Source organism: Phyllopteryx taeniolatus, chromosome 15, assembly GCF_024500385.1.
Source record: "Phyllopteryx taeniolatus isolate TA_2022b chromosome 15, UOR_Ptae_1.2, whole genome shotgun sequence".
NCBI classification, from domain to species: domain Eukaryota; kingdom Metazoa; phylum Chordata; class Actinopteri; order Syngnathiformes; family Syngnathidae; genus Phyllopteryx; species Phyllopteryx taeniolatus.
The window spans coordinates 21974851-21991754 of NC_084516.1; the positions used below are offsets into that span (position 1 = coordinate 21974851).

A 16904-nucleotide genomic window follows, 5' to 3' on the forward strand; every position below is an offset into this window, starting at 1 on the left:
AGCTGACTTGGGGCGAAAGGCAGACTACACCCTGTACTCGTTGCCAGTCAATCACTGGGCATATAGAGACAGACAACCTCTCCCACTTGCATTCATATCCTTTTCACTACTGAGTGTGAATTGAACCCATGCTGCTTGCACAGAAGACAGGGAAATGAACCTTTACACCATCAGCGACTTAGGTAATGGTGGACTACAGGAGGACCAGGAAGTCTGAACACGCTCCACCAGTATACATGGCGGGGTAGTAATATAGTTCCTGGGCATCCACATTTCCTCTAACCTCTCCTGGTCTGTGAAGAAGGCCCAACAACGGGTCTTTTTTCTGACTCTCTTCTCAGCTGCTTGCAAACTTCTACAGAGTCACCAGTGAGAGGATCCTGCCTCAGTGCGACAGTGTGGTATGGCAGGTGCACAGGACAGGAAGGACTTAGCCCTGGTGGTGAGAACAGCATAGGGGATTGTGGGCTGCCATCTGCCAGATCTGGAGGGCCAGACCCCACACACCTGGGCAATGCACTGTTTGTACCGCTTCCCTCAGGGAAGCAAGATCAAACAGACTCAGGGACAGCGTCTTCTCCAGAGCTTTTTTCTCAACAATTGTTCCATTTTTGTGTGTGACGTGTTTGTCTTTGAAGCTTCTCTGCAAACTTTTGTTGTGTCCTAATAGTGTTAATAAATCTCATTACTAACCACTGTGCCCAAATTATTTTGACCCTTTTACCTCGAATCACCAGCTCTTACCTGACTAGTTACAATTTCTCCAATAGGAAAAGTGGTCAGCGGCTACCGGATCCGAAATGGAAAGTGGAGTCTGATTGGGAGACAGTCTCCTCAACTACCACAGGTATGCTAAATACGTTTTTTTTTGTTTTTTTTTATATACAGCGGCCAAAATAGGTATTTAACATGTCACCATTTTTTTGTGTGTGTACTAATGTGAAATGACACAGGGAAAAAGTATTGAACACACCAACTGGTATTTATTTCATACTTTGTACAAAAGCCTTTGTTTGCAATGACAGCTTCAAGGCGCCTCCTGTATGGAGAAACTAGTCTCATGCATTGCTCTGGTGTGATTTTGGCCCATTCCTCCACACAAGCAGTCTTCAAATCTTGAAGGTTCCGTGGGCTCCTTTCACGGACCTTGAGTTTTGAGTTATTTCCATAGATTTTCCGATTGGATTAAAGTCTGGTGATTGGCTGCGCCATTCTAGCAGCTTTATTATTTTTTTGGTCTTTGAAACCAGTTGAGAGTTTCCTTGGCAATATGTTTTGGATCATTATTTCTCCCGGTATTTTCCTGGTTTGTCCAAATGTTGTTCAGCAAACTTTAAACGAGGAGCACCTGATCAAGGCAAATTCAAGGTCGTATGATTGGCTTTCCACAAACATACAATGGGTACGGAAAATATTCAGATTGTTCTCGTTGTTATATTGCATCCATTTGCTAAAATTATTTAAGTAAAAAATGTTTCCTCATTAATGTCCACACGGCACCTCATATTGACAGAAAAAAACTGAATTGTAGATATTAAAAAAGAAAAAGTGAAATATCACACAGCCATAAGTATTCCGACCCTTTGCTGTGACACTCATGTAACTCGGGTGCTGTCCATTTCTTCTGATCATCCTTGAGATGGTTCTTCACCTTTATTGGAGTCAACCTGTGTTTGATCATACTGATTGGACTTGATTAGGAAAGCCACACACCTGCCTATGGAAGACCTTACACCTTACAGTGCATGTCAGAGCAAATGAGAATCGTGAGGTCAGAGGAACTGCCTGAGGAGCTCAGAGACAGAATTGTGGCAAGGCAGAGCTCTGGCCAAGGTTACAAAAAGAATTCTGATTCACTTAAGGTTCCTAAGAACACAGTGGCCTCCATAATCCTTAAATGGACAACGTTTGGGACGACCGGAACCCTTCCTGGAGCTGGCCGTCCGGCCAAATTGAGCAATCGGGGGAGAAGAGCCTTGGTGAGAGAGGTCAAGAAGAACCCAAAGATTAATGTGGCTGAGCCCCAGAGATGCAGTCGGGAGATGAGAAAAAGTTCTAGAAAGTCAACCATCACTGCAGCTCTCCGCCAGTCGAAGCTTTATGGCAGAGTGGCTCGACGGAAGCCTCTCCTCAGTGCAAGCAAGACACATGCTAAAAAATACAATTCTCTGGCCTGATGAGACCAAGATAGAACTTTTTGGCCTTAATTCTAAGCGCTGTGTGTGGAGAAAACCACTTGTGTGTTAATGAGGGGAAAAAATGAACTTAAATGATTTCACCAAATGGCTGCAATATAACAAAGAGTGAAAAATATAAGGGGGTCTGAATACTATATATATATATATATATATATATATGTGGAAAAAGTATTGGGCCCTTCTCAAATTCTTAATATTTTTGCATAGTTTCCCCACTTTAATGTTTAAGATTATCAAACAAATATTTACAGTTTGACACCAGCTGGGCCAATGAGAATATAGACTGCCCCTCACATGAGCGACGACTAAGACTTCCTGCTGATGTCCTTGAGCAAGACACTGACACCCCGAAATGCGGCCCCCTGCGCCAGTGTGTTCCACTAACGTGTATGTGTTCACTGCGATGGGTTAAATGCAGAGAAAGAATTTCGTGTGCACGCATGCATGTTCATGACAATAAAAGGTGCTTGTTCTTCTTCCATTTCCAGGCTTTCTATCCTACAAACCCTGACGTGGATGTACAGTATGGTGATACGCTCGCAGCCAGATGCATGTTCACTGGTGAAGGCAGAAGCCAAGAAACATACATTGGGTAAGTTGTCCTCGAAATCCCATTCCACTTACTACCATCTGCAACGGGGAGACGAGAAATAAAACAATGATTCCGCGGTTAATGATTTCACGAACAGCTTGGGGGTGGAGAGCAGTATCTACACCCATATAACGGATCATTGTACCGATGATAATAAACTGCACATAATGCCCATTATAAACACTTTTTTGAAAAAGAAATCCTGGCATGTTGTAGTTATTGCCATCACGTGATTGACTTCATTTGTATACATGCATAAACATTTTTCCAGAACATGCTTTTGTTCTATTTTCCACTGCAGGGCTGACTCGGATGATGAAATGTGCAACTTCTATATTATGTACTACATGGACAGCAAACATGCTATCCCTTATATGTACTGCATGAAGCACGGCTCTGCCAAATTGTTTCAGCACATTCCGCCTGAAGCCAATATTCCCATTGCCATCAGTCCCGAAAACATGAACTCCATGATGCATATGGGACATTCTATGGGACATTCAACAGGTACATTTTACACTTAATATAAGTAGGGGTGTCCCGATCTGACCTTTTGAGATCGGAAATCGGTCCGATCTTATCAAAAAAAGAAAAATACAATAAATGAGGATCGGATCAGATTGGACTGAATCTAAAATCTCAGACTTTACCAGTCTTATACAAGCAGTCAATTCCCTGCACTTTTAGCCAGAGGCTAACATGGTAGCAAGGAGTAAAAGTGAATACTGCTTGCTTAAAGTCGTTAATTGACACTCCAGTTGAAGTTCACTGGAAAACTAAGCTCACATAAGAAAAGAATAACGCATGGAATGTTTAAATACGCCACAGCCTTCGTTTCTTTCTTCGTTTTGTTCGCAAAAATCGCGAGCTCAAAGCCAACACGCAATGACTGAAAAACACTATTGACAAGCTAACGAAAATTAGCACTGAACTAATAGCTCTCAAAATAATGAATATTGGTACACAAACACTATACAACCACTGGGCTCGTCTGATCACTGCTTAATTCGCGTAATACCGACGTACAGGCAAGAACTTAAATGCACGAAGCCTACAGTGAAAAAGTGGACCAATGAAGAAGCAAAGATGAAACTTCAAAGCTGCTTAGACTGCACAGACCTGGAGTGTCTTTGAAAATTCAGCTGGCAGCCTGGATGAATATACGGACACTGTCACATCCCATATCAGTTTCTGTGAAGAGGTCTGTGTACCAACAAAATCATTTCGCACATTCAACAACAACAAGCCGTGGTTCACTTCGCCAAGCTAAGGAGGACGCATATCAGAGCGGGGACAGGGCCCTGTATCATTGAGCTAGAAACCAGCTGACTAAAGAAATTAACATTGCAAAGAGGACATATCCAGCAAAGTTGGAAAAACAGTTTAGCGCTAACGACTCTAAATCAGTCTGGCATGCATTCCAATCGCTGACCAATTACAAGCGACGATCCGGCAGGCCCAGACCATGTGTCCCCATCCTGCCTCAAAGAGTTTGCACGGACCAGCTCACGCCAGTCTTCACTCAGATCTTCAATAAATCTCTGGAACTGTGCGACGTACCATCCTGTTTCAAATGCTCCACCATCATCCCAGTCCCCAAGAAACCTGCAATCTCGGGTCTGAATGACTACAGGCCTGTCGCCTTGACATCTGTGGTCATGAAGTCCTTTGAACGTCTCGTGCTGGACCACCTCAAGAGCGTCACAGGTACCCTGCTGGACCCCCTGCAGTTTACCTACCGAGCGAACAGGTCTGCGGATGATGCAGTCAACATGGGAATGCACTTCATCCTAGAACACCTCGACAGTGCAGGGACCTACGCGAGGATCCTGTTCGTGGACTTCAGCTCAGCGTTCAACACCATCATCCCTGAACTCCTTTCCTCCAAGCTTCTCCAGTTCAGCGTCTCACCTGCCATCTGCCAGTGGATTTACAGCTTCCTGACGGGCAGGACACAACAGGTGAGGCTGGGGGAGGCCACCTCATCCACACGCAGCATCAGCACTGGGGCGCCCCAAGGTTGTGTCCTCTCTCCGCTGCTTCTCTCTCTCTACACGAACGACTGCACCTCAGCGCACCCGACTGTCAAACTCCTGAAGTTTGCAGATGACACCACTGTCGTCGGCCTCATCAAGGACGGTGACGAGTCTGCATATCGACAGGAAGCGGAGCGGCCGGAGCTGCGGTGCGGCCGACGCAACCTGGAGCTGAACACGCTCGAGACTGTAGAGATCATCGTGTACTTCAGGAGGCATCTTTCGCCACAGCTGCTTTGTGTCAACCGTCGAGACCTTCAAGTTCCTGGGAATCACAGTCTCTCAGGACCTGAAGTGGGCGATCAACATCTACTCCGTCCTCAAAAAGGCCCAGCAGAGGATGTACTTCTTGCGGCTTCTGAAAAAGCACGGCCTGCCACGGGAGCTGCTGCGGCAGTTCTACACAGCGGTCATCGAATCGGTCCTGTGTTCTTCCATCACAGTCTGGTTTGTTGCTGCTACAAAAAAGGACAAACTCAGACTGCAACGGACAATCAAAACTGCTGAAAGGATTGTCGGCACCCCCCTACCCACCCTTGAGGACTTGCACGCTGCCAGAACTAAGACAAGAGCGTGCAAATTCCTCTCGGACCCTCCGCATCCCGGTCACCGGCTCTTCCGGCTCCTTCCCTCAGGTAGGCGCTACCGATCAATGCAAACTCGAACTAGCAGACATTCCAACAGCTTCTTCCCTCTTGCAATCACCTTCTTAAACAGCTAACTTACAATTCCATTGCAACATGCTGGCAATTTTTTTTCTTGAGTTCGTTGTCACATTTCTGTGGGGCCAATTATGTATTACTCGTGCACTCACTGTAGTTGTCTCGCACTATTTGCATATCTGTTGTTGACCAATACTGGCCGCTCATGCCAGAGTAGCATCTGCAACATTTGCACAATCAACATTGTCCCAGATGATCGCACTACTCGTCACTTTAAACCGCATACACTCCTTGAAGTCTCGGCGCCCTTTGCAGAATGCTCATTGCACCGGACTATTGCAATATTCGTCTTTCGAACTGCTAGAGGACTCTGCATCTTTTTGCACAATTGTTAAAAAAAAAAAAAAAAAAAGTACTGGAATTACCATATAACTAGCAACCCCTTTACTACCGGAGACAAATTCCTTGTGTGTTTTTGGGACATACTTGGCAAATAAAGATGATTCTGATTCATACTCATATGAAAAACGAGTTATATTAGTATTCGATAGTGACTTCCACTTTCTTTTGTTACTGCAAGTGTGCATCTCATTGAGTGTATCGCACAGAGGCCAAGCCGTGCCCAGCAGGAACAGCGAACTAAGTCAAGTATATCTGATTACTACTGAGACCGGATCGGACCGATATCAAGACTGCAATATCGGTATCGGATTGGAAGTGGAAAAAGTTGGTTCGGGACATCCCTAATAACAATATATGTCAAATGTGATTACAGTGTATCCAAGTATTCAGCGCTTCACTTTTTCAGTATTTTATTAAGTTGCAGCCGTATTGCGAAATTCATGAAAATCATTTTTTCCCCCCATCTGAATTCTACACACGATGCCGCATAATGACTTTTTTTTTTTTTTTTTTTAAATGAAAAAAAACAATTGCGTTTAGGTGCATCCTGAGTCCAACTGTGGTAAATTCAATTTTCTATGTACAGTGGCTAGGGAACGTTTTCACTCTTTGTGATATTGCAGCCATTTGTTAATATCATTGAAGTTATTTTTTTTTTCCTCATTAATGGACACACAGATCACCATATTGACAGGGGGAAAAAAAACTTAATTGTTGAAATTTTTGCTGATATATTAAAAAGAAGAACTGAAATATAACAGCCATAAGTATTCAGACCCTTGGCTGTGACACTCCTATATTTAACTCGGGTGGTGTCCATTTCTTCTGCTCATCCTTGAGATGGTTCTACACCTTCGTTGGAGTCCAGCTGCGTTTGATTATACTGATTGGGCTTGATTCGGAAAGCCACACCCCTGTATATATAAGACCTTACAGCTCGCGGTGCATGTCAGAGCAAAGGAGAATCATGAGGTCAAAGGAACTGCCAGAAGAGCTGAGAGACAGAATTGCGGCAAGGCACAGATCTGGCCAAGGTTACAAAAACATGTCTGCTGCACTTTACGGTCATAGGAGCACAGTGGCCTCCATAATCCTTAAATGGAAGAGGTTTGGGACGACCAGAACCGTTCCTAGAGCTGGCCGTCCGGCCAAAGTGAGCAATCGGGGGAGAAGAGCCTTGGTGGGAGAGGTCAAGAAGAACCCAGAGATCACTCTGGCTGAGCTCCAGAGATGCAGTCGGGAGATGGGAGAAAGTTCTAGAAAGTTAACCATCACTGCTGCCCTCCACCAGTCGGGGCTTTATGGCAGAGTGGCCCGACGGAAAGCCTCTCCTCAGTGCAAGACACATGAAAGTTTGCTAAAAAAAAAAAAAAAAAAAAAAAAAAATTGCCTGAATGACTCCAAGATGGTGAGACATAAGATTCTCTGCTCTGATGAGACCAAGATAGAACTTTTGGCCTTAATTCTAAGCGGTATGTGTGGCGAAAACCAGGCACTGCTCATCACCTGTCCAAGACAGTCCCAACAGTGAAGCATGGTGGTGGCAGCATCATGCTGTGGGGGGTGTTTTTCAGCTACAGCGACAGGACGACCGGTCGCAATCGAAGGAAAGGTGAATGCGGCCAAGTACAGGGATATCCTGGACGAAAACCTTCTCCAGGGTGCTCAGGACCTCAGAATGGGCTGAAGGTTCACCTTCCAACAAGACAATGACCCTAAGCACACAGCTGAAATAACGGAGTGGCTTCAGAACAACTTCATGACTGTTCTTGAATGTCCCAGGCAGAGCCCTGACTTCAACCCAATTGAGCATCTCTGGAAAGACCTGAAAATGGCTATCCACCAACGTCCACCATCCAACCTGACAGAACTGCAGAGGATCTGCAAGGAGGAATGGCAGATCCAGGTGTGAAAAACTTGGTGCTTCTACTAAATACTGAGCAAAGAGTCTGAATACTTCTGGCTGTGTGATATTTCGTTTTTCTTTTTTAATAAATCTGCAAATCTTTGAGCCATTCCGTTTTTTTTCCTGTCAATATGGGGTGCTGTGTGTACTACATTAATGAGGTAAAAAATGAACGTAAATTATTTTAGCAAATGGCTGCAATATAAAAAAGAGTGGAAAAAAAATTGAAGGGGGTCCTAATACTTTCTGTACCCACTGCATATAGGAAGATAGGTGTGCCAAACCTGTGGCAATATATTAAAAAAAAAAAAAAAGACTAATAGTTTCCAAATGTGCATCAACACACTAGTGAGCAAAGGCTGTGAATACATATACACTGTTTTTGGTTTCTTGTTTTAATTGTAATCAATTTGCAAAAAAAAATGTTTTAACGTTCTCATGCGCTGGTTTGTGTAGAATTTTGAGGGGGGGGAAACTGCATTCCACTTCGGAAGAAGGCTGTAACAACAGCGATGCACTGTATCGAGCAAATTTTGTCCTTTTCAGCAACTCTCCTCAAAGGTCGCCAAGGTGTCACGTCAACGCTGGCCACACTTACCGAAGAGCAGCCTTTCGATCGGGGTAAGCAAGTCGCTCAACGCGGTTGAAACATTATCGACATGCGCCTCCATTTTAGAAAAGTTGTGTCCTTCAGTGTTTACACAGGAACAATAATGCTGGCGTTTTTGCCAAGTTTGCTCTTGATGCTCAGTTTTTAAAAACTTTTCTTAAAAAGCTTCCACTTTTCTTCTCCTTTTATGTTTCCTTCTTTTCCTTTCCTCTCTTGTTTGCGCAGGTGACCTCTATTCTCTCATGTCCAAGCTGCTAGGCCAAAACAAGGACGTAGTACGCGTTCATAAGTACAACCCCAGTAAGATACAGAGGGTCCAGCCTGAGCTGGTGGCTCAGATTCATAGCTTAATACAAAAGAAAAACTTGGGCGCCGCTGGTGCTTCGCTAGCCTTCCAAACCGGCAGGCACCCCGTTTTGATGAGGGACAGAGTCCACAAATTCCACCAAGTTGAGGCCGTGCCCGAGCCTAAAAGTAAGCTGCTGTCTGAACGACCAGGTGGGTGTGTGGGCGAAGGAAGCCCCTGCTGTCACTCGTGAATTCTGTGAGATTTAAAAAAAACAAAAAAAAAAACCCTTGCCCTTTTACTGAAACAAATGGCTTATAATAACCTTTTTATTGTGCTATACCTCAAAATTCTTCTCTCTTCCTCATTTCCGCTGCTTTTTCCTTCTAATGTGCTCTCCTCTCCCTGGATCATAAAGAGAATGGAATGATATTGTATCTTAATGTGCCATCATCGATTATTTTCTATTATCTCTGATGGTTGCTTTTGTATTATTCATTCATTCATTGATGTTTTTTTTTTTTTTTTAATCACGGCCTTATTATTATTTGGGGGTACCCGGAGAAAACCCAGTATGGGACAACATTTATTATTATTATTATTATGAGGTTTGTTTATTTGTTTAGATATCCATCTGGAGCAAGACCCAATATGGCCACCGAATTCCCTCCAGCTGGGTCAGGTGTCAGGACTTGCCATTGACTCAGATTCCAATGTGGTCATTTTCCACAGAGGTGACCACAACTGGGGACCACAGTAAGTTATTACAAAGAAATTTAAAAAAAAAAAAACAACAACATTTTTTGGCAATTATTCTTCGATCAAAGTGGCTCATTTTAGTCCCGATGATCAATGTCATTCAGCGTTGAGCTATTTATTTGGTCCTTGCCAGTTCTCTTGACATACGATTGAATAGAATTTGATTGTGCAAATGATGTCAAGGCATTTTAATATATTGTATGCAAATGGTCTTTGTGAAGGAATATATGAAATTGATACTTTCCCCCCCCTCCCCCATTTTGTAGTTCTTTTGACAGCCAGGCTATGTATCAGGAGAGGTTCCTTGGCCCCATTCAACAGTCCACTATTTTGGTTGTTAATGCGGACAACGGCAACGTCCTCAAGGCGTTTGGAAGAAATATGTAAGTCATATGCAAGTGGCCGGCGGGAGGGCGTTGGCGCCGTAGCTGCACACAACTGGGACACTTTGGGGAAAGTCAACTATTGATTGCGTTTGCTCGCCTGTGAGCTAACTAGCTCAGGAGCTAGCTCATACTGTGAAGGTTTTTGGGAAAATATGCAAGAGCAACAGACAACACAAAACATCCAGGGACTCACATCGTCTCAAGCGTAAAATGAACACCCTGAACTGTTCGCCAGCCAATCGCAGGGCACATAGAAACAAACAACCATACGCACTCACATTCACACCTACGGGTTTTTTTCGGGATGCGGGAGGAAACCCACGCAGCACGGGATTTGCACCCGGGTCCTCAGAACTGTGAGGCAGACCCGCTAACCGTTCGCCCGCCGTGCCGCCACGTGGTCAATATGAAAAGTAGAAAAAGTGTGCGACAGCATCACGTTGTCCTCGATATACAGGAAGTGCTCGCTTTACGCACGTCCCAACTGGCTCTGAATAAACTAGTTTTGCACAGCGCTGCAAGAGTACAACATTGTCACACTCCACAAGACCGCACGCTCCATTACCACCGTACTTACTCTTTTTCGTTTGATCCTATTTATGGCCTGGAGGTGTTTTTCATACAAATATTTACTGTGGTTATGAATTTACCATTGCGCCTGTCGTACAAACTGTTCCATTGCCGCTGTGGGAATGGTACGGTCCTAATTCAAGGATATCCTGTAAGTGGAAGTGCGCAGTGTCATTACATTGTCAGTGTAGACTGAACAATTGAAATCATGGACGACACTATAGAGAGAGTAATAGTATGTAGTACACACTATACACGCATGTATTTTGCATCTTGGCTGATCTGGCTGCTGGGGAAAAAACCAATGCATGATTTTTTTTTTTCCTTATTTGGATTGTGTCATCACTTTTGAAAGGTCAAATGTGTTTTTCCATTCTTGCAGGTTTTACCTACCCCATGGTATAACAATGGACAAAGACAATAACTACTGGGTCACTGATGTGGCTCTTCATCAGGTATGATCAATTTAACCTTTTACCTCAACTTTTTATGAACTAGCGAGTGCTACTTTTATGAAATAATGTTCTTTATTGCATTTCTGCTTTTGAGTTTGTTTTCTAGAAGAGATTTGACGTGGTTACTATAGCTGATCTAAAGTGGGTTTTTAAATAAAGTACCTTGTAAACCACCATTTAATCCTCAAATTTAGTTTGCCAAAAAAATGTCAGTATAATGTATTCGGGCAGGTACGGTTTCCTCCAAATAATCATTTTACAAATCAATAAGATGTTATCTCTTACGCTATGCACAGGTTTTAAAAGTGAGTAGTGATGGTGGCGACAGAACCATGTTGTCTCTGGGAGAGGCTTTCACACCAGGAAGTGACCACAAGCACTTTTGTCAGCCAACCGATGTGGCAGTAGACCATGAAACCGGGAACATTTTCGTCTCTGACGGCTATTGTAATGCCAGGATACTGAAATTCTCTGCTGATGGCCGTTACCTTTCTGAGTGGGGAGCTGGTAAGAACATGAACGTCAACAGAACCAAACGGCATATGGCTAATTCAAGGATCTTAAAAACTAAAATGATTTTCCATCCAGATCATTCTGGATTCAAAGTGGAAGAAAGGAATGATAAGCTCAACCAATAGGAACCTGATCTGATTATATATATCAATTTAATTTATCAAGCTCCAGCTCGCAACATACAAAGGCACTTCACATACAGACCACGCCCCTTTATACATTAAAGCAAAGCAATTTAACCCCAAATGAGCAAGCGCAATGGTGACAGAGGCAAGGAAAATCTCCCTCGATGGTTGAAACCTCAAACAGAACCGTGACTCGGTGTGAGGTGGCCGTCGAAGAGTTGGGTCGGAATGGAGGGACAGTCAAGGGATGTGAAAACTGCTTGTACAAGATGTTATTCTGATTAGCAGTAATGATGAAGGTACATTTAACATGACTAGTGCTAAAAATAATTATTGCAAATCTGATGGTGTTGAGAAAAGAGAAATGGAGTCGGGGTTATTTTAGAAGAATAGTTGGCTAAGAATGTCTTGGAGGTGAAAAGCGTATCAGATGGAGTGATGAGGCTGAAACTTGAAATTGAGGGTGTCATGTGTAATGTGATTAGCGGCCGAGAGGTGAAAGAGAAATTCTGGAAGGAGCTAGACAAAGTAGTTCTGAGCATCCCAGACAGAGAGAGAGTCGTAATTGGTGCAGATGGTAATGGACATGTTGGTGAAGGTAATAGGGGTGATGAAGAAGTGATGGGTAAGTACGGCATCCAGGAAAGGAACTTGGAGGGACAGATGGTGGTAGACTTTGCAACAAGGATGCAAATGGCTGTAGGGAACACTTTTTTCCAGAAGAGGCAGGAACATAGGGTGACCTACAAGAGCGGAGGTAGAAGCACGCAGGTGGATTACATCTTGTGCAGATGATGTAACCTGAAGGAGGTCACCGACTGTAAGGTAGTGGTAGGGGAGAGTGTGGCTAGACAGCATAGGATGGTGGTGTGTAAGATGACTCTGGTGGTGGGGAGGAAGATTAGGAAGACAAAGGCAGAGAAGAGAACCATGTGGTGGAAGCTGAGACGGGACGAGTGTTGTGCAGCTTTTCGGGAAGAGGTGAGACAGGCTCTCGGTGGACGGGAGGAGCTTCCAGAAGACTGGACCACTGCAGCCAAGGTGATCAGAGAGGCAGGCAGGAGAGTACTTGGTGTATCTTCTGGCAGGAAAGGAGAGAAGGAGACTTGGTGGTGGAACCTCAGAGTACAGGAAATCATACAAGGAAAAAGGTTAGCTAAGAAGAAGTGGGAAACTGAGAGGACCGAGGAGAGGCGAAAGGAATACATTGAGATGTGACACAGGGCAAAGGCCAAACAAGAGGCATATGATGACATGTATGGCAGGTTGGACACTAAAGAAGGAGAAAAGGATCTATACAGGCTGGGCAGACAGAGGGATAGAGATGGGAAGGATGTGCAGCAGGTTAGGGTGGTTAAGGATAGAGATGGAAATATGTAGACTGGTGCCAGCAGTGTGCTAGCTAGATGGAAAGAATACTTCGAGGAGTTGATGAATGAGGAAAATGATAGAGAAGGGAGAGTGTGGTGGACCAGTAAGTGGCAATGATTAGTAAGGGGGAAGTTAGAAAAGCATTAAAGAGGATGAAAAATGGAAAGGCAGTTGGTCCTGATGACATTCCTGTGGAGGTATGGAAGCATCTAGGAGAGGTGGCTGTGGAGTTTTTGACCAGCTTGTTCAATAGAATTCGAGTGCGTGAGAAGAACGCCTGAGCAACGGAGGAAAAGTGTGCTGGTGCCCATTTTTAAGAACAAGGGTGATGTGCAGAGCTGTGGGAACTAAAGAGGAATCAAGACACAATGAAGTTATGGGAAAGAGTAGTGGAGGCTAGATTCAGGACACAAGTGAGTATTTGGGAGCAACAGTATGGTTTCATGCCTAGAAAGAGTACCGCAGATGCATTATTTGACTTGAGGGTGTTGATGGAAAATTACACAGGGACAGCCAAGGTTCGATTTTTTTTTGGAGACAAAGTTCGAGAGAGCAGACTTTGATGGTTTGGACACATCCCGAGGAGAAATAGTGAGTATATTGGTAGAAGGATGATGAGGATGGAGCTGCCAGGCAAGAGAGCGAGAGGAAGACCAAAGAGAAGGTTCATGGATGTCGTGAGGGCAGTTGGTGTTGGAGAGGAGGATGCAGGAGATAGGCTCACATGGAAAAGGATGACGCGCTGTGGCGACCCCTAAAGGAACAAGCCGAAAGGAAAAGAAGATTTTAGAACTACTAACAACATTAATAGTACCTCCATCATAACTCCTAATCAGAATAGCACGGTAATACAATAAATAGTTGTACAAATTGCTTTCTCATCCCTGCCATTCCGCGTCTCCATCTCAATCCACCCGGTTTACGCTGAGGGCGTCTTCACACCAAGTCACGGTTCTGTTTGAGGTCTGGTACTTAGAGGGAGCTTTTCCTTGCCTCGGCGCCATATTGCTTGCTGGGTTTAACTTGGTTATCTTTAATGTAGAAAAAGCAGTGGTTCTAGACCTGCTCCTTTTGTAAAGTGCCTTGTTTTAACTTCTGTTGTGAATTGGAGCTAGAAAAAAAGAAATTGAAGTGATGACAATTATTGAAAATCCTTTCATCTAGGCTCATCAGACAGGAGAAGGCGTGTACCGTTCCGGATCCCGCACAGCCTTGCATTTCTCCCGCAGAGAAATGAAGTGTGTGTGGCCGACCGGGAGAATGGACGCATCCAGTGCTTCATAGCGCAAACCGGAGAGTTTGTTAAGGAAATCAAAAAAGAGGAGTTTGGCAAAAGCGTCTATGCCATCGCCTTCAGTCCTGTTGGAGGTGAGTTCACAGGGCTAGCAAGAGAACTTAGCTGTGTTTTCTGCCGAGACTGTCCAGGACATTCAAAAAAAAAAAAAAAAATCTAAAAATCCAAATACTAAAGTGAGCAGACAATCAACAAATATTTGTTTGCATAGTCCGTGTATTAGGATGCACCCGAGCACGAAAGTCGCATTCCAATACTTTTGCTGATATAAAAAAGTGGGCCTATTCTCACAAATAATGCTATCTTCTAAGTTGTGTATCAGATTCAGATTTACCGTATTTTCACGACCATAAGGCACACTTAAAAGTCTTACATTTTCTCCCAAATGGAGTTCCAAAATCTGCTTGCAGAAGAAATGAAAATCGAACATTTTCAAGGCGGTCCGTCTTTCGTTTTATGAAACGGCGCCATCTTTTCCATCCGGGCAAGGACTACCGTGGGGCAGCAACTTCCGGCGGATTACAAGGAAAAGCTGGCCATCTTCCGCTCCTACTGCAGTAAAAAGATTGCCGGCAAATACATCCAGCCCAACCACATCACCAACATGGACGAGGTGCCGCTCACTTTCGACATCCACACCAATACCACACTGTCGAGAAGAAGGGGACCAGCACGGAAACGATACGCACAACGGGTCACGAGAAGTCGGCTTTTACTGTTGTGCTTGGTTGCCATGGCAATGGACAGAAACTGCCACCTATGGTGATTTTTAAGAAGACGACGCTGCCTAAAGAAAGGTTTCCAGCCGAAGTCATCGTTAAGGCCAATCAAAAGGCCTGGATGGACGAGGAGAAAATGAGAGCGTGGCTGAGTGAGGTGCACGTAAATAGACCAAATGGTGGTTTTTTTCCCCACGCATCACCGTCCCTGTTGATCTGCGACTCCATGCGCGCCCATCTCGACAATGACGAGAGGGAAATTGGCATGTTTGATGGAGAATTTGCCCAGCTGTTCATTTCGGATACAGAAGATGAGGACTTTGATGGATTTGTGGATGAGGATTGATCCAAAAATAACGTGAGTACTTTGTTAAATACGTCAATAAAGTACAACCAAACTCAGTTTTGCTCCCGCTGCCTTTTAATGCTAGCGTATGTTTTACCATGCCTCCGCCCAGTAATGCGGTGCGCCTTGTGTACGTGTTAAATACAGAAATAGACTGCGCCTTTTAAATACGCACCGCCTTATGGTCGTGAAAATACGGTAAGTACTGTTCCTGGAAATGTTCGTCTCTTGTCTCATTCATCATTTTGATCAAACCCACTGCGATTGGCTGGTAACCAGTCTAGGGTGTACCCCACCTCTTGCCCAAAGTCTATGTTTAGAGGGCATACGGCATACATATTTGACGTTTTTCTAATATAACTTGTCTTTCTTAGTACGTTGTTCGGAGAGAGCTACCACTGTATGAAATGTTAGCTTTGTTTTGAATGTGCTTGCGTGCAGGTGAAGCTGGCCTAATCTTTGCGGTAAATGGACAATCTATGATTGGACACTCCCCTCCTCCAACTGGCTTTGCAATAAATTATGCAACCAAGGACATTCTGGATACCTTCAGCCCAAAGAAAAAGGTAAACAAACCTTTACACTCACGCTAATGTACAGAGGAGCAAAGAAGTATTTAGTCAGCCACCAATTGGGCAAGTTCTCCCACTTAAAAAGATGAGAGGCCTGTAATTTTCATCATAGGTATAACTCACCTATGAGAGAGAAAATTAGTTTAAAAAAAATAAAAAATAATAATAATAATCCAGAAAATCATATTGTCTTGATTTTTTTGAATAGCAAATAATGGTGGAAAATAAGTATTTGGTCAATAATAAAAGTTCATCTCAATACTTACGTTTTCTGTAAGTCTTCACAAGGATTTCACACACTGTTGCTGGTATGTTGGCCCATTCCTCCGTGCAGATCTTCTCTAGAGCAGTGAGTGATGTTTTGGGGCTGTCGCTGGGCAACACAGACTTTCAACTCCCTCCAAAGATTGTCGATGGGGTTGAGATCTGGAGACTGGCTAGGCCACTCCAGGACCTTGAAATGCTTCTTACGAAGCCACCCCTTTCGTTGCCCGGGCGGTGTGTTTGGGATCATTGTCGTGCTGAAAGACCCAGCCACGTTTCATCTTCAATGCCCTTGCTGATGGAAGGAGGTTTTCACTCATAATCTCACTATACATAACCCCATTCATTCTTTCCTTTCCACGGTTCAGTCGTCCTGGTCCCTTTGGAGGACAAACAGCCCCAAAGCATGTTTCCACCCCCATACTTCACAGTAGGTATGGTGTTCTTTGGCTGCAACTCAGCATTATCTCTCCTCCAAACACGATAAGTTGAGTTTGGATCAAAAAGTTCTATTTTGGTTTCATCTGACTATATGGCATTCTCCCAATCCTCTTCTGGATCTTCCAAATGCGCTCTAGCAAACTTCAGACGGGCCTGGACATGTACTGGCTTAAGCAGGGGGACACGTCTCGGCACTGCAGGATTTGAGTCCCTGGCACTGTAGTGTGTTACTGATGGTAGCCTTTGTTACTTTGGTCCCAGCTCTCTGCAGGTCATTCACTCGCCCTTTTGTGAAAAGACATTCTTACTGTGGTAATAGTTAAATGTGCAATTTAGTGTTAATCAACAACTTCACTACAAAAATATTTCGTTTGGCTGAATCTTATTGTTAATGCAG

The 16904-nt window shown here is 44.1% G+C and overlaps 1 protein-coding gene across 1 annotated transcript in view; it reads left to right on the top strand.

Annotated features, from left to right (window-relative positions):
• pam (peptidylglycine alpha-amidating monooxygenase) overlaps nucleotides 1-16904 on the top strand; it is a 39506-nt gene that overhangs the window by 18288 nt on the left and 4314 nt on the right. The window contains exons 12-22 of the mRNA XM_061747861.1: nucleotides 771-847; nucleotides 2687-2790; nucleotides 3092-3297; nucleotides 8343-8417; nucleotides 8632-8904; nucleotides 9319-9448; nucleotides 9718-9834; nucleotides 10790-10862; nucleotides 11159-11369; nucleotides 14036-14239; nucleotides 15672-15796. Coding sequence (XP_061603845.1) covers nucleotides 771-847; nucleotides 2687-2790; nucleotides 3092-3297; nucleotides 8343-8417; nucleotides 8632-8904; nucleotides 9319-9448; nucleotides 9718-9834; nucleotides 10790-10862; nucleotides 11159-11369; nucleotides 14036-14239; nucleotides 15672-15796 — 1595 coding nt within the window. The remainder of the gene's footprint in view (nucleotides 1-770; nucleotides 848-2686; nucleotides 2791-3091; nucleotides 3298-8342; nucleotides 8418-8631; nucleotides 8905-9318; nucleotides 9449-9717; nucleotides 9835-10789; nucleotides 10863-11158; nucleotides 11370-14035; nucleotides 14240-15671; nucleotides 15797-16904) is intronic.